General features: G+C 46.3%; 1 protein-coding gene across 5 annotated transcripts in view; it reads left to right on the top strand.

The window, feature by feature from the left end:
* The window catches only part of FARP1 (FERM, ARH/RhoGEF and pleckstrin domain protein 1), a 271,923-nt gene that overhangs the window by 201,544 nt on the left and 45,714 nt on the right, over positions 1-24,665 (top strand). For all 5 annotated transcript variants that reach the window (XM_047720272.1, XM_047720273.1, XM_047720271.1 and 2 more), the window contains 8 exons: positions 444-541; positions 2,895-3,009; positions 3,847-3,994; positions 6,356-6,451; positions 7,940-8,103; positions 8,602-8,670; positions 10,348-10,423; positions 11,523-11,757. In XM_047720272.1, the coding sequence (XP_047576228.1) occupies positions 444-541; positions 2,895-3,009; positions 3,847-3,994; positions 6,356-6,451; positions 7,940-8,103; positions 8,602-8,670; positions 10,348-10,423; positions 11,523-11,757 (1,001 nt within the window). The remainder of the gene's footprint in view (positions 1-443; positions 542-2,894; positions 3,010-3,846; positions 3,995-6,355; positions 6,452-7,939; positions 8,104-8,601; positions 8,671-10,347; positions 10,424-11,522; positions 11,758-24,665) is intronic.

Here is a 24,665-nt window from a genome sequence, read left to right on the forward strand (position 1 = left end):
GAGCGCTCTCTATCCTTGATAATGACCTACTGTTATTATCTGATCCTTAAAGTTATTTTTTCATACATTTGATCTGTGGGGAAAAAAACGTAAACTTGTGTTACACCCTGCAAAAATTATTTAGAGAGTGGCGTAAGGTAGTCTTAGGTTTTTAAATGGAGAGGTAGAGCCAAAGAATAAAATGTATTTGTCCTCACGTGAGAAGGTGCTAGCATGTCTCCTGGTCCTTCTAGTGATGGATGAGTGTTGACATTGCCGTCATTAGCCCCGGGTTTCATGCTGGATGACACAGGCTCTCTTTTCCTTGCTCTGTTTACCTCTCTCCAGCTCCTCCCCATGTGCACCTGAGCCTGACTTTGACACCGAACCCCCCTCCGGCCCCCCGTGCGTGCCATCAGCCAGAAAGTGTGTGTGACGCCGGGCGTGTGTGTTTGTGTCCACAGGTACTTGTTCGCTCTGCAGGTGAAGCAGGACCTGGCTCAGGGCAGGCTGACCTGTAATGACACCAGCGCGGCTCTCCTCATCTCACACATCGTACAGTGTAAGTGGCATCCGTTTCCTCCAGAGGTCCTGTTGGAGCCCACCGCAATCCGATGGATGGGGGGAAGTAATCACAGCCCCCGAACACAGTAACGATGCCTTTGTGTTATTTTGCTGCGAGCCCAAGTTCCAGTGGGTTGAGGACCATACTCCTCAAGCTTTATGGGCGTACCCACCACGCCCAGCATTGGCCTGTGAATTCTGTGTTTGGTAGATACTGTCTACTCTTTTCTTCCTTTTTTTAAAAAATTTATTTGACAGAGAGGCAGTGAGAGAGGGAACACAGCAGGGGTAGTGGAAGAGGGAGAAGCAGGCTTCCTGCTGAGCAGGGAGCGCAATGGGAACTCCATCCCAGGACCCCCAGATCATGACCTGAGCCGAAGGCAGTCGCTTAATGATTGAGCCACCTAGGCTCCCCCCTTTCTTTTTTTTTTTTTTAGATTTAGTTTTTTATTTGAGCTAGAACAAGACAGTGGAGGGGGCAGGGAAAAGTGAGAGAGAGAATCTCAAGCAGACTCCATTCTGAGTGTAGAGCTTGATCTCAGGACCCTGAGATTGTGACCTGAGCCGACACCAAGAGTTGCACGCTCGGCTGACTGCCCGCCAGGCACCCCCCCCCTTTTTTTTAAGGACTAGTACGCAGTTGTTTGATAATCTCATGTGACTTGGAGGAGAAACCTGGACAGATGGCATCCAAGTAGACTAAACTTGATCTATCCTGTTCTTAGACTTAATAGCCATTATCGAATATGGCCCATTAGCTTTAAGACCTAAAACTGTCAACGATGGCGCATCTTGTATTCCGTTCTCTGGAGTTCAGTAAACCCCAAGACCCATGAAGCTGGGCTGAACCCTGGTGATGCTTGAAACTGGGTATTTTTACCTTCTTAATCTAGGCAGAGGATAAATTAGACTGTGCTCACTCTCAGGCTTATTGACAACCCAGCTGGGCGTTTTTTTCCCCTCTTGGCTAAGGCAGAAGTTACTTGAAATGGAATATAGATGTTGTGCTTCAGGAAGATATATATATATATATATGCATGAGGATGAAGGAAATTGTGCTGTCATCTCATTTTAAAATTTCCATAGTTTCCAGAGTAGTCCCGTAAAATCAGCCCATTCGGATATCTGCCCAGGTAACAAGATTCCCAAAGGTTTGGAACAAGTGTCACTCCTAGTGGTTCCTAAACACACCTAAAAGGAGGTATTTCTAGAGCCCATGCTTATCTTCTCATTCTTTCTATGTGGGCCTTATTGAAGATCTCCCAGACTCAGGAAGAAATGCTACTGATGTGTCCCCCGCAGCAGGAAGGGCTTGAGAATGATCAGTTCTTCCCCTGGCGTAGCTGGAGCCAGATAAGTTGGCCCTGTTTTGTGCAGAGCAAATATTCTCAGTGAGTGCGATTTATAGGAACATATCGGCCGCATCCTGCCTGGTTACTGGAGGGGCGTTGGCTAGAGTGGGACAAGCTGCTTCACATGACAGAATGACCGGTAGATTTCACTAGCTTTTACTCAGAAACACCAGGGTTCTGGTCATTAGGCTACTTTTTATTAAACTTATTACACAGACCATAGGATTCAAAGATAAAAACCAGGCTGTCCCAGAGGTATTAGATTGGTATAAACTGAGCTGCACTAGTGATGTTAAGATACAATCATTCTTTCAAAGGTCTATCCTGTAGCTTTCCAGACCATGGCCATTTGGGGACAATATAGAGGTAACGTGAGAAAAATGTGCCTCCTCTTCTTTGTAGATGAAAAATTCATAAGAATCTGCAGTCTGACCAGTCATTTCTGACACTAGGACTACAAGTAACTTAATACACTTTGTTTTGTTTTACCAAATGAGATCACGTGTGTATAGCTATTTACCATTGGCTTTTCTCTGCATGAGAAAGGATTTGGGGTTTGGACCAGTAATTATTATATATAAGAGCTTCAAAAGTTGCTTTTGTAAAGTCCTGAAATTCTGGGGTTCATTTAGAAGTCATGAGGTCATGAAATCCACATGCGCAGAATTTACCGCCTAGAACAGAAGTGGTCCCAGTTGGGTGGGGAGGAAAGAATGAACCAGGAACGTGGATGGAGGAAGACGGATGGATAATGAAGTCTTCTTTGCAGCTGGTAGAGATGAGAAAGAGGGGAAACCATCCCGGCATGTTGGCACAGTTGTTAAATACATGCTCACAGGAAGTCGTGTGATGTCTGGCCCTGACGATACCCACAGGCTGGGATAGCCTTCTCCACTGCCTTCTGCTTTGCTAGTTCCGGAATGTTCCACGGGAGAAATGCAACAGGTTGTGAAGTATTAATCCTATATGGCTGGGTTTTCTTTCTCTGTTCCTTGGTAGCCGAGATTGGGGATTTCGATGAAGCCTCGGACAGAGAGCATTTAGCAAAAAACAAGTACATACCTCAGCAAGACGCACTAGAAGACAAAATCGTGGAGTTTCACCACAATCACATGTAAGTCCCACCGGGTGCCTTGTGTTCCCTTTGAGCTGTTTCTGTCTGTCCTTCCAGTGTACATGGGTGTGCACACACTATTGGGGCGAGATACGCCAAACGTGAGGGAGAAGAGCACAGAGGTTCATGAAGGTGAAATGCGGGTCACCCACTCAGGACCAGAGCTCTAGGATCCTTCTTTGATTTCCTGTGCTACTGGAATAGGCCTGGAAGTTAGGGTACCCAAGTTGTGGAATTAAAGGGAGAACTTAAGACCCATTAATAGGAAATCAGGAAAGGGATATCCACAAGGGGCAAAGGAGGAATGTTATGAAAATCCAGAACATTTGTAGCCTTTCCTTTTTTTTTTTTTTTTTTTTTGCCTTGATCAGTAAAATATTTTTCAAAAGATGCTACCTGGGCCTCTTGTTTTTGTTGCTATTTTGAAGGAGGGTACATGCGCTTGATGAAAGTATGCAAGAGTGTTGTCCTGAACTTTGCTTCCAAGGGTAGGCCCATTGTAAGTGACTAAAAACGTGTTTTAACACTGTGGTGTTTTGCTTTTATATGACCTTAAAGGAAACTCTTTGAGTCAAAAAAAAAAACAAAAAAAAAAAACAGGGCAAATGTGAGGTAGACTTTTGAGGTTTTGTGTTTCATGGGCAATAGGGCTTTTGTCCTAGCTGTTCGACTTTGGGTGATAATGAATGGGGGGTTGGGTGTCTTCTGATCAGGTAGCTCCATTGTTTGTGATGAAATGCCTTTTAATTTCCCAAGAGAAGTTGCTTAATCTCAAATTAATAGACACAGGGAATTCAAATCTCCTGGCCTTTCTTTTTTCATTTTTTGTTCTGTCAGCGGACAGACACCAGCAGAATCAGATTTCCAACTCCTGGAGATTGCCCGTAGGCTGGAGATGTATGGGATCCGGTTGCACCCGGCCAAGGACAGGGAAGGTACTAAGATCAACCTGGCTGTGGCCAACACGGGAATTCTCGTGTTTCAGGTAAGAGCGTTGAGACCACAGCTCAGTTCCCTTGGTGATGGAAAGATAAGGGTTGGCTCTTCAACTCTGATTCCGTGTTGGGTGGGCCGAGTTAAGACCTCCGATAGTTACTTTATGTGAACAGGAAAAAACGAACCCTATCTCAGGGTTTCTATTTCTTTCCAGGTCCTCAGCTTCCAGATCCTATTCCATTCCATTCCACTGGCCCCTGCTCTGGTTGGGGAATGCACAACCCGAGATTTGCTTGTGTCTGTTGACTTTGTAGGATCACAGAAATCTCTCTCGGTGGACCTGGGCTCAATTCCCAGTGTCATAGAATCAGATTTCAGATCCCCCAAAAGAAACACCTTCTTTACACTGGCACGTGATACTCATGTCATCTCCCCCCCCCCTTTTTAAAACCTGTTAAGGTTTTTAGTTGCTTTTTTTTTTTTAAACCAAATTTAGAGGTTTTTATACCTAATTCAGATTTTACATCAGTCGGCTGATTTGTTATTTCAGGTATACGTAACTTAAAAAGAAAAGCATAAGGTGTATTTTTTAGGATTTAGCAGTTCTCTAAATTCCCGACAGCCAGGTGCTATATAGTAACTTTATAGCAAAACACTGCACTTGAATTCTTACCTGTGTTTTATTAAGGACATGGTTTTCTGTACTCTGAAGTGTGTACTCTCTTGATCGCACTGCCGTTGTTCTGTTGATCAGTGCTGCTTTTTGTGTCTTAACAGCTTCATTGGGGTATTATGGACAGAGAATAAAATGCATATATTTAAAATATGCAGTTTTGTAAGCATATATATATATATATATATATACACACACACATACATACATATATATATATCCTGAAGCCATCAATGAAATATATATATCCTGAAGCCAACAATGAAATCAAGACAATGAAGATATTCACCACCCCCAAAGGTTTCCTCAGTGCTTTTCTTTTAAACAAAAGTGCATCATCTCTGCTTTAGTTTCAAGGGGGTATGAAGAAAGCATCTGCCTTTTAAATCAGGTCCTTTTCACCCATTTTGAAGGGGTAAATACGTACACAATCTAAAATACTCCTTCTAGTTCTGCCAGGTTCGGTTCTGTTTCCCCTTTCTGTTTTACCAAAATAGTCCCAGGGCCTCTCTGCTGCAGTATCAGATGTTTACGACGGACATGAATTATCACCGAATCCTGTTCCGAGAGGAGTCGAGGTTGGGTTTCATATGGGAAAGCAGGATGGTATTAGAGGAGATGACTGCTCTCGACAGTCTTTGGCCTGCTGAAGTAATCTTAGGAGTGCTCGATGAGCAAAATGACAAGAAACCAAATAGAGTTTTCAGTCCTACCGTGAAATTTTAAAATCAGAGGCCTTAAACAGTTCTAAAAATCACAGAGGGTAGGGAGGGAAGAAATGCCTCACAATTGAATTAATTCGCTCTTGATGATGTGCGGTAGAATCTAATACTGAGAATTGCTCAGTTATTTAATCATGTACAAAGGCTGTATCTTGGAATTAATCTTCTTGCCAGTCCTTAATTGCTTCATTCTCACCAATTTAAATAAATGGTTCTGGTGTTCGAACAGGCTCAGGAGGAATTCTCATTTTAGTTGAGATGACAGGACAGATGGGAGCTGGTTTCTGGCAGTGTCCCCCAGCTTCTCCGTCACCCTGTTTCTCCATACCTGACTTTCAGAGATGAGGATGTGTGAGTCCTTCCCTGAGACTGTGCTCTGGTTTAGAAGACAACACCACAGGCCGGGCCTTCCCTCCCCTTCCCGCCTGTGCAGCAGGGCCACCTTCTGGGCAGGGGAGGCTGACCCCTGTGCGATATGGGGGTTGATTGCTAACCTGCAGGGTTGCTTTTATGGAGATTAACGAGTAGCTGCTGGTTAAGGCACAAGCTGGGGAATCTCATTCTGCCTCATAAACTGTGGGATTTTGGACACACCAAGATCTGTCCATGCAGCACTTTCCACATCTGTAAGAGAAAGATAATAAACCCATCTCCCCAGGTTTTGTCTCAGGTTTGATAAGCTGAGGTCTGTCAAGTCCTTATGGGGTGCTGCCACTCCAAAAGTGATGGTCACTAATTGTGGTTGTCCTGGGTTTTACTGGGTTTTTTTTTTTGTCTTTTTATCCTTCCCTCCGCACTGCTTCTCTCCCTGGAGGCAACCTTGGTTTGAATGCCAAAGCCTATAATTAGGGGAAAATAATGCTCCAGGCACAGTAATGTCCACAGCAGCAAATCCTGAGAATCCTCTAGCAGAAGGCATGGTTGCGACAGCTCCTCGTCCTCGAGGCAAACCAGCCCCCTGTGTTGCTTATTATGCATTTCCTGGCTCACTGGCCGAGACCTTTCTTCTTCTCAGGGTTTCACTAAGATCAATGCCTTCAACTGGGCGAAGGTGCGGAAGCTGAGCTTCAAAAGAAAGCGCTTTCTCATCAAACTCCGTCCTGATGCCAATGTAAGTGGGTGGGGTGGGGTGGGGGACCGTGACCTTGGAGCCCACCCCATGACCGTGGGGACAGAGGGGCTCTGCTGGGGCATAGGCTGGAACGGCAGCCAGTGCTATGCAGGTGTCTGAGGGTCTGTATCGACAGGCGTGCCCGGATACTCCGTAACCACACTGTCACCTGGGTTGACAGAACAAGGGTAAAGAATGGGCAGTCCCCCCCCCCCCCCCCGCAGCCCCAGACAGCCCGACCTGTACAGTTGCTGGGGCTCCAGTCCCCAGGCCACCTCTTCAAGACAGCACTCCGCATCCATGAGCCCACACAAGCCTCCAGCTGTCCCCAGCTTTCGCATCCCTGCTCTTGTCCCCAAGCCTCTGACAGCGCATTCTCACAAGCTGATAAGCAGGTCCACCCCACTTTCTCCGGAACCCATAAAAATGTCGCTCACCCTGGGATGGGGTCAGGGAAGAAAGAGCATCTTCTTCCCCTGCCAGAAATGGGCGGTGGAGGTCATGGATGATAGATCCCTGATGTCCCCAACCGCCATTGCAATTTGAATGGCGAGTGGTTTTCTCCCCTGTGGGAAAAAAGATGATAAATGGCCATCGAGGCTCATCATTCAGCTACAGAATGGATTAAATCAGCTTTTATGGCCTGACCTGGGAAGCAGTCACCCATTATAAGTTGTTTATAAGCATTTTCTCTGGGAAAATGCTTTCTGAGTTCCAAAAGGCTACTTACAGATGTAGAATTGGGGCACGCTTGTTTGTAAGTTGGGACTGCCCAGACTGTGAGATCCCTCAGAATAGTTGGAAGTTGCTGGGAACATTAAGGACTGTGGTAAGTCCTGTTTATAAAATACAGCCTCTTACATGGAGAACGTTCAGCCTGGGAATAGAAAATTATGCTCTCCACTTTGCAGAATCAAAGGACGTGATTTTTTTTCAGCCTTGAGTGATACTTTTGTGCTCCAGAAAAAAAAATGTTCATTTCCTGTGTGGTCCCTGGGGCCACCTGGAGTCTTGAGCCGTATGTGGCTCGACAGAAAAAAGACTTAAGACCAGTATGCAAAGTTGGCATGAACCTTCAGGGAGAAAATAAAAGTGTGTTTCAGTTATTTTAAGGAGGCAAAAAGGGATTTCTGTACTTTGATTTTTTTTTCTTTTCAAGAAGGAAATGTAAGCAACGTACACGAAATTTGTTTGTGAATTCTGTCAAAAGAAGTGTTACGACTTCTGCTAAGTATTCCTATTTTCTGTAGTTCCTCTAAGGAATTTGGGGGTGGGGGCAGGGAATGGTTGAATGATGACTATATTTTGTCATTAGGAACAACTATGTTTAACTAAATATGGGAATTTATGGTCCTGCTATATAATACAATACACAATTGAAATTTTATTGGACATATTTGTTTGCTATCCCTTTGCTCGTTTTTCCAACCCAGTGTTCATGGGTAATGGGACAAAGAAGAAACCCAAAGTGGCATTTTCTCTTTTTAGAGCTCATACCAGGATACCTTGGAATTTCTCATGGCCAGTCGGGATTTTTGCAAGTCCTTCTGGAAAATCTGTGTTGAACATCATGCCTTTTTTAGACTTTTTGAAGAGCCCAAACCAAAGCCAAAGCCCGTTCTCTTTAGTCGAGGGTCATCATTTCGGTTCAGGTAAGGATTTCCTTTCTCTAAAGAAGCAAGTTGGTCCTTGACATTTGGTCTAGCCCCCTGGGATGGCGCATTAGACTTACACATCCTCGGTTCTCTTTCCCACTCCTCCTTTCAGCAAACATTGGAGTGTCTTCCCCGTGTCAGAAGTCCCCGTGTCCCCTAGTCTAGGCCATGGGCATTCATGGTGAACAGAATTATCCCTTCCTCCTCGAAGCATACAAATTCTCAGGATGGTTGCTTAATAAGCAAATGCAGAATTATTAAGGGGTTTCATCACTTGAACATTTTTCTGCTATTTAGAAGGGAACTACGAAGGGACAAGATGGGCACAGACGGTTGTCTCTCAGAGCTGCATTTATGCCTGGCTCGCTGGGGAAGCCCAAGTCTCTCCTGGTGATGGAAGGAGGGGAAGGAAATACTGGGTATGTCCCATGTTCAAATGAGAACGCCTTCCTGGCTTGTCTTCCCTCTCCTCTTCTTCTGTCCTCTTCCTTCTAGCGGTCGGACGCAGAAGCAGGTTCTTGACTATGTGAAAGAAGGAGGACATAAGAAAGTGCAGTTTGAAAGGTAAGAGAAGCTTCAATGCTTATAGCCCTTGCTAGGTTCCGCACGCTTCGCATCTGTGAACTCACAGTCTTCATGCCAGCTCCGTGAGGTCGGTGCACTCCTAGTCCCCTTTTTCTTTATTTTTAAGATTTTATTCACTTATTTTAGAGAGAGTGTGGGGAGCAGGTAGGGGGAGAGGGAAAGAAGCAGACTCCCTGCTGAGGGCGGAGCCCGATCCCAGGACCCCGAGATCATGACCTGAGCGGAAATCGAGGCAGCCCCTTCACCCACAGCCCCCCACATGCCCCATGCGCCCCACTCCTGTTACCTTTTTAAAGATGGAGACACAGCAGCTCAAAGAGATCAAGTTACCAGCCCGTGTTTTAGAGCTGGCACGTGGCCCCCTGCCCCGAGTGTGGCTCTGCTGCCTGGAGAAGGACAAGCAGAGAATCCAGGGACTTGAGATAAACGAGTAAACAGCTGATGTGATGTGCACGATGGGCTGGACAGGGCATGTGGATTTCTTCTTTTTAACATTTTAATCCATCTTAAAATTACAGTAGAGACCGGAGAACACAGCAAACATCCACGCTTCTTTCCGCATCTGGATTTTTTTCCCCCTTTTTGTGTGTAACTGCTGTTGGGACACGTAGCCACCCCCACCTTGACCAATAGCCGTCTTCACCGTTTCCCTTCTCCCTTTCCCAGAGGCGCAGCTGCCAGCTTCCTGTTCCTCCTGTTACATATATTTACACACCTGAAACGGATGGGCAGGGTTCCTCTGGGTTGTGTGGTTTCATTTGTTTAACTTGTAACACACGGTCCCTCGTTTTGCATCTTGCTTTTGAAGCCCTACCCTGATCTGGGGATCTGTGTTGGTGTTGTAGGGTATTATGAAAGAATCCCACTTTATTTATCTGAATCTCTGTTGACAAACCTTCTGGATGCTTGGTGCCTCGTTTTACTCTTGCCTAAACAAACCTGATGCTTTGACCATCCTCGTATATGTGGGGTATTTCAAAGAAAAGCCGAATGCACGTTAACTTTTGATCTGTCTGTATTGATACGGTTTCATCATCTGAGTAGCTGGAAAGTTTCTAATGCTTGCTCACGGAGGAAGAGGAGGGCACTGGCAGACGAAGGAAGGGAAAAGATAAAGGAGACAGGCTAGTGGCATTAAATCCAGTTCCTTCTACTGCTGAGACTGTAAATTCATTAACGGGGGCAGGCCCTCCCTGACCTCAACACTGTGAAAGAGTTAGCTGATTGGCGGTGATTGCCTTTATCATAGAAAATCATGACCCGAAATACATGAATTGATAGCCTGTCTTCAGACCAGAACTCGCATCTCAGGGCATCCGTGGACCCAGCCAACTCTCCCTCCCACGGACCTTCCTAGGTCTAGAAAGATCGTGCGCAGTGACTGGGTCTCCTGACCGCTTGAACAGGAGCAGGGGATTACTGAGAATTTTTTCAGAATTTAAGTAACCCCTGAATCCTACAAGTATTAGGAAAAGAATGACCCCCTTTCCATTGGGCACCCATACACACTAGTTTAGGTGCCTTCATACTGAGGATGTGCATAAGGCTGTTGTTAGTTTTCCTTAAAACACACACACACACACACAAACACACCCCCCCCCCCAAAAAAAAAACACAGTTTACCTAACTTTGGCTATCTTATATGATTTCTCCCAGGAAACACAGCAAGATTCAGTCCATCAGAAGCCTGGCTACACAGCCTACAGAGCCGAATTCAGAAGTGCCAAAACAAGTCAGTAATGTTCATCGACTATTACAACTGTGGGGCTTTGTGTTTCATTTTGTTTCACCGCACTTTGTTAACTACTGCATTTCACAGTATGTTTCTGAGTTATTTGCCCTGCACTTTGGGGGTTTCTTTTTGTAGAGAAGAGTATAGTTGTGTGTGTGCCCTGGCTTTGAGCAGACGCAGGCTCTGTGCAACCCAGCCTGGGCTCAGCGTACCCTGGAGCAGGTCCTTTTTCAGCTCATTTCCTGTCTTCCATGCTGTGCTTTTTGCCACGGAGACGTTTGCTCTGTTGGCCTGAACTCAGCTTAGGAGTGGAACCACCCACGGGAGCCAGTAGGGCAGAGCCCACCATCCAGCAAAATGGGTGTGGTTGTGTGAAGACACCGGGACCTCCTTTGCACCTCCTGGGTGTAGCTCCTGGTCAGGTCCAAGGTCAGAACCCTTTGTTGGCACCAGACTGGGTGGAGAGTTCCCAGGACTCCTGTTACAGCGCAGTGACCGCAGCTGGCACTAAGGGACATTATCACTCTTGCCCTGAGGATGGTGAAAGCTCATTTTGTCCGGAATTGGCCTCTGGGTGTGTTTTCGGGGTTTTCTCTACCAGAGAATGCCAACTCTGTAGGCACATCTAAAAAGAGTGCCTAACCTGTCTGTTCTTCCCTTGGAAGTATAAACAAAGAAGTTTTTTGTCATTTGTCTGAAATCCATGTCAACTTGCCTTTCCGGGGAGGGTGTGGGGGGGTGGTCCACCATGTGTTTTCTTCCTCTCCCAAACCCACCCTGTGGGTTGCAAGGACTCTCTGGGTCCACGGAAACTGGAAACCCAATATGAGCCCGGGGGCCCTAGAGAGAGACAGGCCCTGGCTCACCTGTGCCGCTGGAGGCCCTGCATCGTCAGCATCCACACGCAGAGAGAACCTTCTGGATGCCGACCCTATGCACTCGGGAGGGCCTGCTCATGGGCGGTGTTTTATTTGAGCAGCAAGAACCGGCAGCCTTTACTTGGTGGTCCCTGGCAGTCCCTTGCGCTGCTCCAAGCTTCCCGGGTGTTTCTAAGGTAGCCTCTGACCCCGCCCTCCCTCTCTCGCCCCGCCCCGCGCAGGCGCAGCAGAGTGCCAGCCTGCCGCCACGAGAAGGCGCGGAGCCCGCCGGCGGCCCGCAGGGAGAGGAGCCCAGCGCCCCGGCCGAAGAGCCGCGCCGGAGTCCCGCGCTGCCCCAGAGCCCCGCGGGCGGCGGGAAGGCTGACGGAGCCGCGCGGGCGGCGGCCGACGAAGAGGAGGAGGTCGTTAAGGATAGGACCCAGCAGAGTAAAGCTCAGCCCCCGCAGCCGAGCACAGGTCCAGCATCCAGGGCTGCCCGCGGCAGCAGCACTTCCATTCCTTTCATTGACTGCAGTGACGTAGATAGCGAGTCCGACCTGCTCAGGGAGCAAGCGTCCCAGTCCCAAACAAATGACAATTATGAGGGTGATTTGACCAGTGGGGTTTACCTGCTCTCCAGGGATGAGAGGCCGACCGAGGCTAGGCTCAGGGCTTCCCCTCCCTCCGTGAAGTCCTCCCGGCCTCCTTCCAGAGAGTTCCTCGATGATGATTCCGCAGACCTCACCTTTGATATGAGCGGGAGCCCCCGACTCCCAAGACATAGCTCCCTGATAGATGAGCTGTTCAGGGGCTCGGACGGTCGCAGTAGCCCAGCCACCCCTCTGTCCCCCGCTAGCAGACAGTCGAGTCCGAATCTGAGTTGGGACAGGACTGGGTCTCAGGGCTATGTCTCCGAAAATGGGCATGGCCCAAGACGGGAAAGGACGGGAGAAGATGCTCTCCCAAGCCACGGCCCTCTTTCCGAGAGCTCGTCCCCCATCCTGCAGAGGCCATACTTACAGAATCTTCCCAGTAGATACAACAAGTCAGAGACCGACCCGCTCATCCTTAGCCAGGTGGCGACAACCCCACAGGCACTGGATGGGATTGATGGCCACGACAAGGGAGGACTGGCCAGCCTGGCCGCCTCGGGAGGCAGAATGCTGGCTAATGGTGCACCTTTCGTGGGTCCGACCTCAAAGACGCCCACCGTGCGGTCAGCGTGTGCCGGCGGCCTGGTGGGCCCACGGGCGCCCCTGCACGTGACCGAGGGCTCCACCAGCAGCGGGACTGAATCCAGTGATTCAGACTCTGAGATGGGGACCCCTTTGAGGCAGCCACTCACATTTGGCAACCCAGCGGTGCTGGGCTCCCCTTCCATGCGGAGAAGTCCGAAGCAGGTGGGCGGCCTGCGTGTGAGTGAGGAGGACGAGGAGGCCGAGTAGGAGGGCCAGGCTTCAAGAGTCGGGAACCTGGAGTCCTGAGTCCAGGGTTCCAGTGGAGATGATCTGTCCTAGGGACTCATTAATCTTTAATCAATGTTTGTTGGAGGAAGTTTTGGACAGCCATGTTTGGATAGGTTATGCCTAACTCTAAAATCTTGAAGAAAAAGGAAAGCTGGCATAGTGGGCTTGCTTTCCAAAAAAAAAAAAAAAAAAAATAGTGGACAAGATAAACAGTAAGACATGATGACAAGTTTACCGGGAGCTTGTTTATCTTTCTGGTTGAAGGCAAGGAAGAAATTCATTCTTACGAATCTGATCATGGGTATAGGGTGTTTATTTATGTGGAAATCTGTGTGTATTGAGTTTGTGTGCAGATCACGCTCCTATCGATTGAATGTTCAGACTGAACTATCATTGCGATTCCAGGGAAGGTGTTGGTTTTACTTTTTCCTCCCTCTTTAAGAGAAGGTGCTGCTTTTTGGAGCCTCAGAAAGTGAGGGATTGGCATAATTCAAGCCCGTTTGTAAGTTGATTGCTGGCTAAGATTTAAGTGTGGGCGAAATCTCCGTGAAGAATAATGAACATTTTAATAGGGAGAATAGTCTTTTCTCTCCAGACTTCCTCTGAAATGATGTAAAGGATGTCAGGTGGAACTGATTTATAAGGGTCTGCTGGTTTGGCTGGGATTTGCATCAGTTGGTCAAATTGTTAGTCATGTTTTAGGAAGCTATAACTGGCTGTCAGAATTTCAAATTGAAACACAGAAATGCAGTTGAGGGGTGATGCAGGGGGAAATCAGACCTTGCAGGAGGCACGAAAGGCCTGCCTTTGACTCGTGTGCAGCAGAGAGAGGACCATTTTCCAGTATTGCTGCCTCTTGGCTGGTTATTATGTACATTCTTAACGTTAAGGGTCTTCTCTTGGAAACAGTGACTTCTAGAAGTTTCCATGTGCAGGAAAAGAAGTGTATGTAGCGAGAGGTTTGATTTTCTTCTTAAATCTTGCCAACTTCTGCCAGTGCCTTTCACTCAGCATTCCTGCATCTTAAATCAAAGAACCTGGTTTTATCATGCTTGTTTCTCAGCCCCAGCCGCACAAGGGAATCACCTGGGACATTTTTAAAAATCAGTGATGCCTGGGCCCTGACCCTAGACATTTTTATCTAATTGGTCTGGGGTGCCCCTTGGGTTCCCAGGTGGCATGCTTGCAGAGTAAGGAAAGCATCATCAATGAAATACTTTCATTAATTAATGCCTGTTACTTGGTACTTTGCAGTCTATAGTACTTTTTCAAAAAAAAAAAAAAAAAAAGATGAGTTGTAGAATCAAATTTTTAGATCCTAACTACCAGATAACTGAAAAGAATTTTAACAGTGATACATCCTTGGCATGCCACCATGCCGACTGCCTTACTAAACTCCTGCGTGTGGCGTGATGACATGGGAAGGGCTCCACGTACTTAGGAAGCAGGGAAGAAATTGGCAGCCATATGTGACAAATAGACCTATCGACTGACCTCGTGGCTCCCAACTGATTATCTGTCCACACGAATGTTGACAAGTTGGTTTTGAAGATGCCGAAAATGTAATCCATTTTTATACGAACTTTTTTTATTGTCTTATTTTCCTAATCATTTGATTCAGTGCATGATTGATGAATCAAACTGATTATTGGATGGTTTGAAAGATGTTCATTGAAGTAGTCTGTTGATGTCTTGCTTTAGATCTCTATATTTAACGGAGTCACGGAACTTTAGAACTAGAAGGGACCTTAGAGATCGTCTAGGGGAAACCTTCATTTTGTGGATGACAAACCTTGTCCTCCTGAAGTCGAGACACTTCACCTAGTCATACAACTACTGCATGATGAAGCTGAACTAGAACCTTGGCCCGTAGCCCTTCAGCTCTGGTCTGTGTGACCTCTTGGTGCAATAGGACCTTTTTGATTTAGTACTTTAATTTTGGAGACTCTTGTTCAGATTAATAATTAAAATTAGATGTGGAGACCACGGATCATGGAGACCTGACTTAAGACAGTTACAGTCCATAATGCATAGGAAGCGCTGCTCTTTCTGTTGTGGGATTTTTTGCACTTATAACGTGTTCTTGCATATTCTGTTCTGGACTTAGAAAAAGATGTCGATCTGCTGTATAAAAATGTAGTCCAATGTGAGTTAAGCAGAGTCCCATTTGGAATCCTGTGGTTTATGTGTGAAGGTGATTTGTTCAAATGACTTTTCTTTTTACCTCTAATTACACTGTAGCCTGCTGATGAAGTAGGAATGAGCAGTGGGTATTAACCTACCCAGCATACAGTGCGAATCATCAAATGTAAACCCTCAAAGCAAAACACGCTCCAGTAATTATTTTGTTTTGCTTTTTGCTTAAAGGAGTGATTTTTGTCGTTTGTTTTTATGTGAAATGTTTTAAAAACAGCTGATCAGTGGTAGTGTACTCAGTTCTGTGTTGACGGACGTTCCCTTTTTAGGGTAGCTCATCAAGTTTTCCTCTGGTTGGTTTCGTACCAGCCAAGCGACTCAATTTCTGCTTCTGGGCCAGTATTTATGAAAGCAGCAATCCTGATGTGATTAATGGTGCTTAATAGAGAAGGGGTATGGTTTGTTCAAAAGCCACGTAGCCTAAAGTGCTGAAAATATCCACTAATTGCCTCTGGGGGAGCTTGCTCTGCACAAAGATTTTAAGCATGGGTTGGGGAATACTTCTAAGCATTCTTGGAGCCCGGCAGAGCCAGCTCATATAAGAGATGTGGTCTCTCTCCGTGCAGAGGTCAGGGAAAGACTGTAGCCTCCCACCTTCTACCTTTTGGGCATCTCTGGTTCCCCAGGTCTTAACATGGCCTCCGGAGCCACACGGTGTGGGAAGGAAGGACACGTGTGTGACAGAGTTGAACCAACCAAGGATGCAGCAAAGATTAGTGATGGGGTTGAGTGTGGACGGGTGACCTGTCGATTCATTCCAGTTTCCAGAGGGTTTCCCAAGACCCGTCTGTCTGTTTTTCTAAGACAACAGCTAGTGCAGAGGACTCCTGAATCACTAAGGAGCCCAGATCTTTAGGTAATAGCTGCTCCATGAATTAGCAAACCTTAAGGCCTCGGATAGAAGACAAACCATCTCTAGAAACATACCTTCCAGCCACCAGGCCTCCTTCAGGGCCCCCTTGCATCCGTATATTTCGTGAGATGGTATTTCAAAGTATGCAAATTGTAGCCCCTCGCGTGGTTGATTTTTCTGTTGCTGTTTTTCAGGGCAAAATAAAATGCAAGAAATTCTTTTAGCATGAAGAAATGCATTTAATGGGTTCCGGAACTTAAAGCGAACTGCTCCAGCTCCTCTGACAGGCATCTGTATGCCATTGACGATATTTTATTAGACAGGCATTTAATTAAAGGAATTCTGTGGGGCAGATTTGTTCCCCACATATGTGACTCATATTTAGGGATTTCTCACAGACTTAGCTCCCAATTGTGCCACGTGGCCAGCACTTAAAATGTGAATGATTTTTATTTTATTCTCAAGAACTTCTTTGAAGATTTCAAACCCAGCAATGCTTTTAAAAAAAAAAAAAAAAAAAAAAAAAAGCCAGGCCTGCAAAACTAAAATACAGCCTGAGCCTCTTGAAATTTGCAGCACATATGCAAAATCCAGCCTGTCCTCTGTTGAATCAGAAACTCAGCTTGCATCCTAGCCTTGGAAGCCCTTTGACTGTGCTACAAAGCAGTATCTAAAAGAAGGAAAAATTAATGAGATTAAACTATCCTCTTAAATTCTGTTAAAACTTGTGCATATGCATACAGCTTCCTCTTTCGTATCTGTAATTGGTGTTCACCTCTGATCCATCAACTTTTCCACTTAAAATGTCACTCCGTATTCAGCACAGAATGAGTTTGGTGCGGTTGCTCTCATGAGTCAGTAATTGGCCCAGCCTTAAATTAAGAAACTTGGGGGCCCTCTTCATCACTGGGCTTATTTTGAATTGATTCTGTTTTAATCACTCTTCGTCTCGGCAAGGATTTAAAGAGACCTCAGAATTGCATTCCTAAGAAAGGCTCTGTTTTCCGGATCTTCTCTCTCTCAGAGGCCATAAGCCTTCCTTCTCTGATAGGAGCGGAGTCACTCTAAAGCTGGCAGGCCTTCCTCTGGTTTCATGGGATGAGTCTGTTGCTGCAGATTTTATAAATCAAACTGCAGTGGAATCTTTCTCTGCCATTGCTGCCATAGGGAGTAAGTCTCTGTTGAACCTGAAAGGAGTGACTGTTTCAGAATAATCCACCACTGGTGGCTTTCTGATGAGTTTCACACTCAGCCATGTTCGCCACATCCGAGAGAGCACATGGGAGGAGAAGTGCTCGTTACGAACTCCGAGAGCAGTAAGTGATGAACAAACGAGACTCTGGTGACCTGAGACGATTTACTGGAGCTGCTACTTTTTCCTTGTTAGTTTCATTCCGTCTGTTTCAGTCAAGTTGAGTGAAACAGTGCAGGAGGATGGGCTCCCTGGTGTACACTCGTGCATACCTCTAACACCACTCGCTAGTTTTTAAAAGGAAGCCACTGACTTTTAGATCAAAATAAGCATGCCACTTTAATAAGAAGCTGTTCTCTTCTTATTAAAAAAAAAAGAAAAAAGAAAAAAAAAAGAACCCCCAACTCCATGATTTGGCATTATGTTGTTGGGACCTGGTTGCCCATTGCTTAGAGCCATCATTGAAAAGGGCTACTTACTGTTTCCTCAAATAACCTAGAGATTTCCAAGTAATTCCCCTACAAACAGGAGTTGCAGATGCTCATTTGTATGCCATTTTATATGTTTGGGAGGTGGTGGGTGGAGTCTTGTTTTGACCAAAAAAAAAAAAAAGAGGAGGAAACAGTACATCATTCCAAGAAACGTAAATGACACTTCTAGCACGAGGAACGTTTCTTCTCTTCCAGTGAAGGCAATTCAGCATTCCCTCGAGGGACCTGGGGAAGAAGTGAGAAAATCTTTTCCTGAAAGCTTTCAGAACTGAATTGACTGATTTGTCCAGAATCATGTCGGTGTAGGCTGACCTTAGCTTTGCCTGGAGACACGGGCATCTCTTTGGACTCCGGTGTTGTTCCCAGAGGAAGGCACCTCCTCTGGGTCTTTGCAAGGGTTCTAGATCAGGTTACTCTGGAATGTCTCGGGGTGGCTTCATATCTGAAAGCAGAAAGGATTAAAAGTCAGCTGTTGACATGGGACATCCGATCCACATGTGTAGCTGAGAGCAAGTTTTAGGTGAACTGCAAGGCTGGTGCCCCAGAGGCCAGCACAGGAAGGGCACCGGTAGATCCGGGGGCTTTCGGGGCAGCAGTCGCAGAATGTCGAAGGGTGATGGCAGTCGTTGCCAAACACAGCCCAAGCCAGGGGCACGAGTGAGTACTGTGTGTATGCGCATGTGTGCACACTTAGTAAAAAGCATCAGGCAGGGATCGACTCATTCTACTTTCAAGTAAGAGATGGAGGTGGTAATGGGACAGGGAGTCTACAGGCAGTTTTCTGCTTTCTTACAAGTTTGAGCTGTTTACTGGCTCTCAAATAGGAAACAGGAGAAGGTTCCTTTTGGAGCCCATAGAGGTGTGACTGGTGTGTCGTTAGCCACGGATGAACCTTCTGGCTCATGAAACTAGGCTAACAGCTCCTTTTCCCCCTGGGCCTCTAAGTTCCTTTGTGGGAAGTAAAGAATTTGTCACTCTGTCTGCAGCGATGTACAGAACGACCGAAGACAGGCCTTCTTTAGTGCAGACCACACACCTGCTACTCTCCCCACACACACCTCAAGGCCCGAGGTTCAGTCCCTCACGCTCACCAGCCCCTTCTGTGTGGAAAGTTGCCGTGAACACCTGACTAACCCAGTCTCACAAGCTTGGCCTATATGATTAATCCAGTTCCCTTCTGTTCTTTCTGTGTGTATATTTAATACTAGAGATAAAATATTTTATTAAAAATGTCTAATACGCCAAATTTTACAATAGAAAAGGCTGGGGACTTCATTCTCATTTTTGTCATTTGTTTAATAAATTTGGGGAAACATTTTCTGTTGTTCCATTGTATGCACTGTCTGTCAGCATGTACCTACCTAGGAGGGAAAAAGCCCCCCCACCCCCCCTCCAGTGTTCTGTCTTTATCCTCAGAGCATGGTGTACCCTCTGTTCCCTGCATTGTTGAGCACTGTCTGATGTCTTTTTTTTTTTTTTTTTACACTGCTGAATACCAATTTGTACTTGGAATACCTGTTTCCTCTAGAATTACAGTGATCCTGTTCTCTAAACAGCAAGCTTTAACACGGAGGCATGCCAGGGTCCTACCCCATGTCACTGAGGGTGGGGACTAGAAAGCGAATGGAAGACTTCACTTGTCTGATTTCGTCTTCTAAGGAGCCTGCACTTTGTACTGTGTGTGCACTGGGGGGGGGGGGGAGGGGGGCCTTTGGAAGCGAGCAGGATCACTGTAGTTGGGGGAGAGGTCTCATGGAAACAGAGCGTATCTGTGGCCACAGCTTGCACAGGGGAGCTCAGACATCTAACCAAAGGGCTGACTTCCTGTTTTGATAGGGACCAGCCATTCAGATGGGGGTAGAACACTTTCCATAGTTGATGTCTATAAGGGAATTGAGTTGGGCGCTTGTCTTGGCGGGTGCGGGGTCTGGTGGGAACATAGAGGAGACCCCACCCAGCTCAGCCCCACTTGGCTCCTCATGGATAATAAACTATTAGTAGTTCTGATGCATCCCCAGAATGTAGGCTGTCACAGATACTGTCTGGTTTCCTCCCCTCTCCACGGTCTAGGGAAGCAGCATCCCTGTAAAGCATGGATTTATATCACCGGGAAGGGTGCTGGCTTCTGCGGTTAACAATGAGCTTGGGGATTCTCGGAGCATGGAAGGCCAAACTCCTGTAACCGTGTATGCACGATATTAATATCTCTTGTTAATCCAGACTCAAGAGGCTTTTACTTGTCCTAACAGGTATCTTGCTGTAAAAACTGTCCATTGTAACTGCTCTTTCCCACTGAAAGCTAAAGCTTTGTCCTGAGTACAAGATGGTATTTTTCATTGGTACGAAACACTGTGTTCCCCAACCCAAACACTGCCCCCAGCACCGCCACCACCACCACCACCAGCATGTGTGAACAAAGAGAAATGCTCCTTTCTCTTTTCTCCATAAGTGAGAGCACACTAGAACATTCTCTGTCATTGCCCCCTTCGTAGGCATGTCTCTGTTTCTCTGCACGTTGCCCTGTGGTTGCTTTTCTGAGTTGCTGGGTGATGAACACTTAAGCTGATGCTTAGCTGCTTGTGAAACATTGTTTAAAGGACCTTGGTCTGAGAATAAGAGGCACATACACGCATTACCCTCAACACCCTCCATTATCAAGAAAAGGACAGCGCCACCAGGATTGCTAATTCTGTGAACTAGTTTTTCTCGTGACACCTTATAATTTTAACAAAGCATTGTCAGCTTTTTTTCACATATTCCCTTGGGGTGGACACCCAGCTGAGTTATCACACGAGTGAATCCTGTCCATTTGGGATATTCCCCTTTTTCAGCCCAATACTGACCTTTTTTGATAACGGCTTTCAAAAGCAGACAATCTCCAGAGAGAGTTCATTGTATTCTTTTTTTAGAAGGAGATGATGGATTTAAAAAGAGCCTTTTTAAAGATCCATGAAAACCTACATCTGTAATGAATTTCCTACATGTGCCTTTGGAACATATTCTGGGTATGTAGAGATAAAATCTCTTGTTTTAGAACCAAATGCCAGGAGACAAATCATGATAGTTGAGTGGAATCTAGAGGCTTGCCCAGGTAACTTTGGGGGGAACGCTGAATAATCAGCATCCTGTTCTAATTGTACTTATTAAAATTTTGAAAAGAGGAATTGAGAAAGCAATCAGTATTCTCAAATATTCGAGTATCTATCAGACCTGCTCTGGGTTACTATTTTTAAAATGATTACCAGGTTTTCTAAACACTTAATAGGAAAAACAACTTAGCTAATTAAAACTAAGATGACCAACGTATTGACCAATTTAAAATAGAGGACAGGTACAACTAAGTTTTCCAAATGCCATTTTCTATGACTTGGAAAACAGAGTGGAAATTCTCTTTTTCCAGACATGTGTGAGTCTCTTCTTAAGCCTTAATACAATCAGAGGAGGTTACCATGCAGCTGTGCCCAATCCCAAAAAGCAGGGAGATGAGCATTGAGTTTGGCTCGATGGTCATAAACCATGTTCCCGCTGTTGATGTACCTCTGAAAAGGGGCTGCTCCAGAGATACTATAGTCGGGGTGATACTGCAGAGCTTCCCCAGAAAAGCCAGGAGCGAGTAAGTATGAATATTTTACATTAAAAAGAGAAGCTAAGTCAGTTTTTCGGCTGGGTGAAAAATTGAATCCGTAAATACAGCCGTGCTAATTTGAAGTTCCCTAATTGTTTGTGCCACAAGAATGTGTACATTTAAAGGGATTTTTAAAAGCCGTTCCCAGAAATGCCTCTCTTGAGAGCATGATCGGTGACAGCATCTCCAGTCCGTGGGGGTAGTAGTATAAACTCAGCCCTCTTGATACGGGTTAATGGCAGGGAAGGGGGTGGGGACCGTGTTGGGGTCATGAAATCATTTGGAAGGGGTGGAAGATTGGAGAGTTAGACTGGAAACAAAATGCAGGGCAGTTTCTGGAAATAGGAAAAAGTAATTTTTAGAAGAATCCGAAGCTTCCGGATTTGGGGAGTATAACTGATCTTTTTCTAATGTCTTGACGCTTCTTTTCACCTGTTGCCTTAATATCCAGGTGCTTTCTCAAAAGATTCCCCCCAAATTATTTACCTAGAGCCCATCCCTGAAAGAAATTACTTGTGTCCGTTTGTCATGGAGGGGGAAAAAAAAAACAATTAAAAAAAGTGCCCAGGCATTCATGAGTTCACTGAGTAGCCGGGAACATCAGTCGCAGTTTCCTCTTCTCGTCACCTGGGGCTGTGCCTTCAAACCAGGTAACCGGCTTCATGATTTGAACAGGCTTGATAAGCTAGGTAGGTAAGCGGGCTGGTTTTCTCATACAGAGCAGCCCTGTTTGTTTGTGGAGTGAGCTACTTCGGTGAAAATTGGTTACATAGACACGTAGTTCAAGTAACTGTGGCGTAGACTCTGACTTAAAGACCCAGCTCTTCCCACCTGCCCAGGGGTGGACCCTACGTGGACACCACTTTGAATTCGCTCAGTCCAAAGAGCGTTTTAATTTCTCATCAAGCTGCCAGATTCTACCGGTTACCCTCCTCAGCATATCTGACGGATCGCTGAGTGGTCAGTGAGCTGCGTAGTTGGGTTTGGACCAGGTCACCTATAAATTTTCAAAGTCTCAAGTAATTTCGCTTACAAGGGGAGAAGACGGCTACTCTCTGTGGACGCAGCTCAAACGAGCAAACTTGAACTTCAGAGTTTGGACCTTCCCCTTCCTTTGACTTGTGGACAGATTTCTAGATTGGGCTGCTTGGTGTTTATTGATTTATTGGTCCTGCTGTTAAATACACCCATCAGCCTTCCTGTCTGGGGCCCCAGGAGTAGACACAAAGCTAGCGGAAGGAGCCGCTCCGGAAACGGAAGTGCGCCACCCTAATTTTGGTTGTTCCCTGAGTCTGTGTGTTGCACGTGTAAAGGTGCCGGTCACCCACATCTTTGGGCTACGTGAGTGAGCGCAGCAGGTTGTCCCCCAGCAACCTGTGGCTGACCCGGGGCTGTCCTTTCCTCAACCTAGGAATACAGGTTGTCATGAAGTTCACTGCCATTATCCCGTTTTCTGAATCCTGTCTCTGACGTGGTCCAGTGTAGATGCTTCTAGATGGCTGTTTTCTTTGAAATGTGCCCTGCCCTCTCGGCAGGACAGACATCTCCTGGAACCCTGGTCTGTCTGCTCATCCTTTCAGTCTACTAAATTAGAAGTGTCCCCAGGGGGACTTCACCAGGGCAATAGCTTTTGACCTTTGGAGGGTAGAATTGCCTGTGCTTGATGGGGGGCCCCCCCGGCATTTTCTCCTTCCCAGCGGGGCAGGTGGTTTTTGTCTGCTGCTGGATGCTGTCCAGGGCCTGACTGGTACTGTGTCCCCCCCACACACCCACCTCCTCTCCTCCTCCAAGCCAGCCCTCTCTAACTGCTTTTTATTCTTGGCTCCAACTCTCACTGATGACATGAGTGCTTTTTCTGCTGCACGTCCCTGCAAAACCGAGGCCCCGCATGCTCTCACTTAGAACTGCCTCACCTGACCTCACCACAGTGTGAGAGCTGAAGGTAAGCCCCGCCCCCATTTTGCCGGATGGTGGTGGACAGATAAAAAAGCTGCTCGGATACAATGACTCACAAATGCATGAAGTGTTTGGATCACCAGACTGCCAGAATTTCTCTTTCCTATTTCCTATTTGTAGTGATGACACTTTTCCTTTTTGTGACCTTTTTTTTTTTTCTTAAAGAGTATAGCGTAGACCCTTGAAACATTTGCGGTTCTAATTGTTGTCACTATTTCTATTTGACAAGTTCCAGTACTTTCGAAATCATTGTATTCGGTTGTGCACTAGTGTCAATAAAATTGACATTTGTGAAGCAATTTCTGGCCTTTTTCTCCGGGTTTCGCTGGGTCTGGTGGATTGTGGGGTGCATGGGTCTTTGTCTAACAGTGCTGCGTATTTAAAATGCCAGGATTTCCATGGAGGGGTTTTTAAAACGCAAACTTCTTTAATCTTGCTCACATCTTCAAGTCTCGTTCTTCAGGGACTGTTGCACTGACCCATAGTCCCGTAGCGGGACATCTGCTTTTTTGCTGTTCTTCTGGGTGTGCTGGCTTTCCCCGCATGTGTTGGCGACACCACTAGCTGGTCCAGCTGGGACGGGACGGGGGCTGGTGGTTTTTCATGGTTGGTTCATTCCTCCTGTGATATCAAGTTCACTACCCTCCATTCTAGGCCATCCCATCTTGTAATTTCAAAGTGGATATGGATGAATCCAGAGGGAGAGGATAGCTGTCAAGAAAACGGGGTATGCCCAGAAAACGGCACTTCACCTTCTCTCCAAGATCCTTGTCAGTGTGCGGAATAGCCTTGAGCTGAAACCGCATTTTGGAAAATGAGAAAGCGTTTTACATCGTCTTTCCTTAGAATGGTAACAGACGGCACTGCAGGCTCCTTGAACTTCGTCGACCCTCGCGCTAGCCCTAGCAAACCTGTGTTAGAATTAACAAATGTGTTAGGTGGAAACACGCAGGTAGAGTGTTTTTCCGAAACGTCCCGGTTGGCTTCCATGGGTTGAGGTTTGGAGACTCACAAAATTCTGTTGGCGAAACGTTGCACGTGCACACCCTCTCCTTTGGCTGACGTATAATGGGTAATGATACATTTTCCTATTATTTAATGTATCCTTTGCAGAGGAATCATTAATGACCTGTCACTTTTTGACTCATCAAGGGGAATTGTGATAATGTAATGACCTCCAGCTTTGCATGTGGTGCTAGTGTTTCTGTCCCAAACAGTGAGAGAGACCCGGAATGCCATCACCAGGTATAATAAGCTTGCTTCTGTTCTTGGTAGAATGGGGAGTTAGCTGCTCGTCCTTTCCTTTGCTGCGGCCCGTTGTTTCCAAGGCGTAGTCTGTCCTGGTACATCAGCCATTTAGTTTCCTTTTAGAATAGTTCTATTTTCCTAGTCCTTTCTCATGTCTCCTGGTGGTAGAGACACTGTCTTTCTGGAATAATTCGTAGCCGCTCAGGCATTGGAAGGAGCTGAAGATCCCGTTTGGGGATCCACTATGCTTCTACACATTCCCCGAGCAGAGTTCTCTGCCTTATTAATCACAGAACTCTGGCTCCACTGACTCATTCATACTACGGTATTTTTAGTATGAAGGCTGCCGCAACTCACA

Source organism: Lutra lutra, chromosome 3 (assembly GCF_902655055.1).
Source record: "Lutra lutra chromosome 3, mLutLut1.2, whole genome shotgun sequence".
Classification (NCBI taxonomy): domain Eukaryota; kingdom Metazoa; phylum Chordata; class Mammalia; order Carnivora; family Mustelidae; genus Lutra; species Lutra lutra.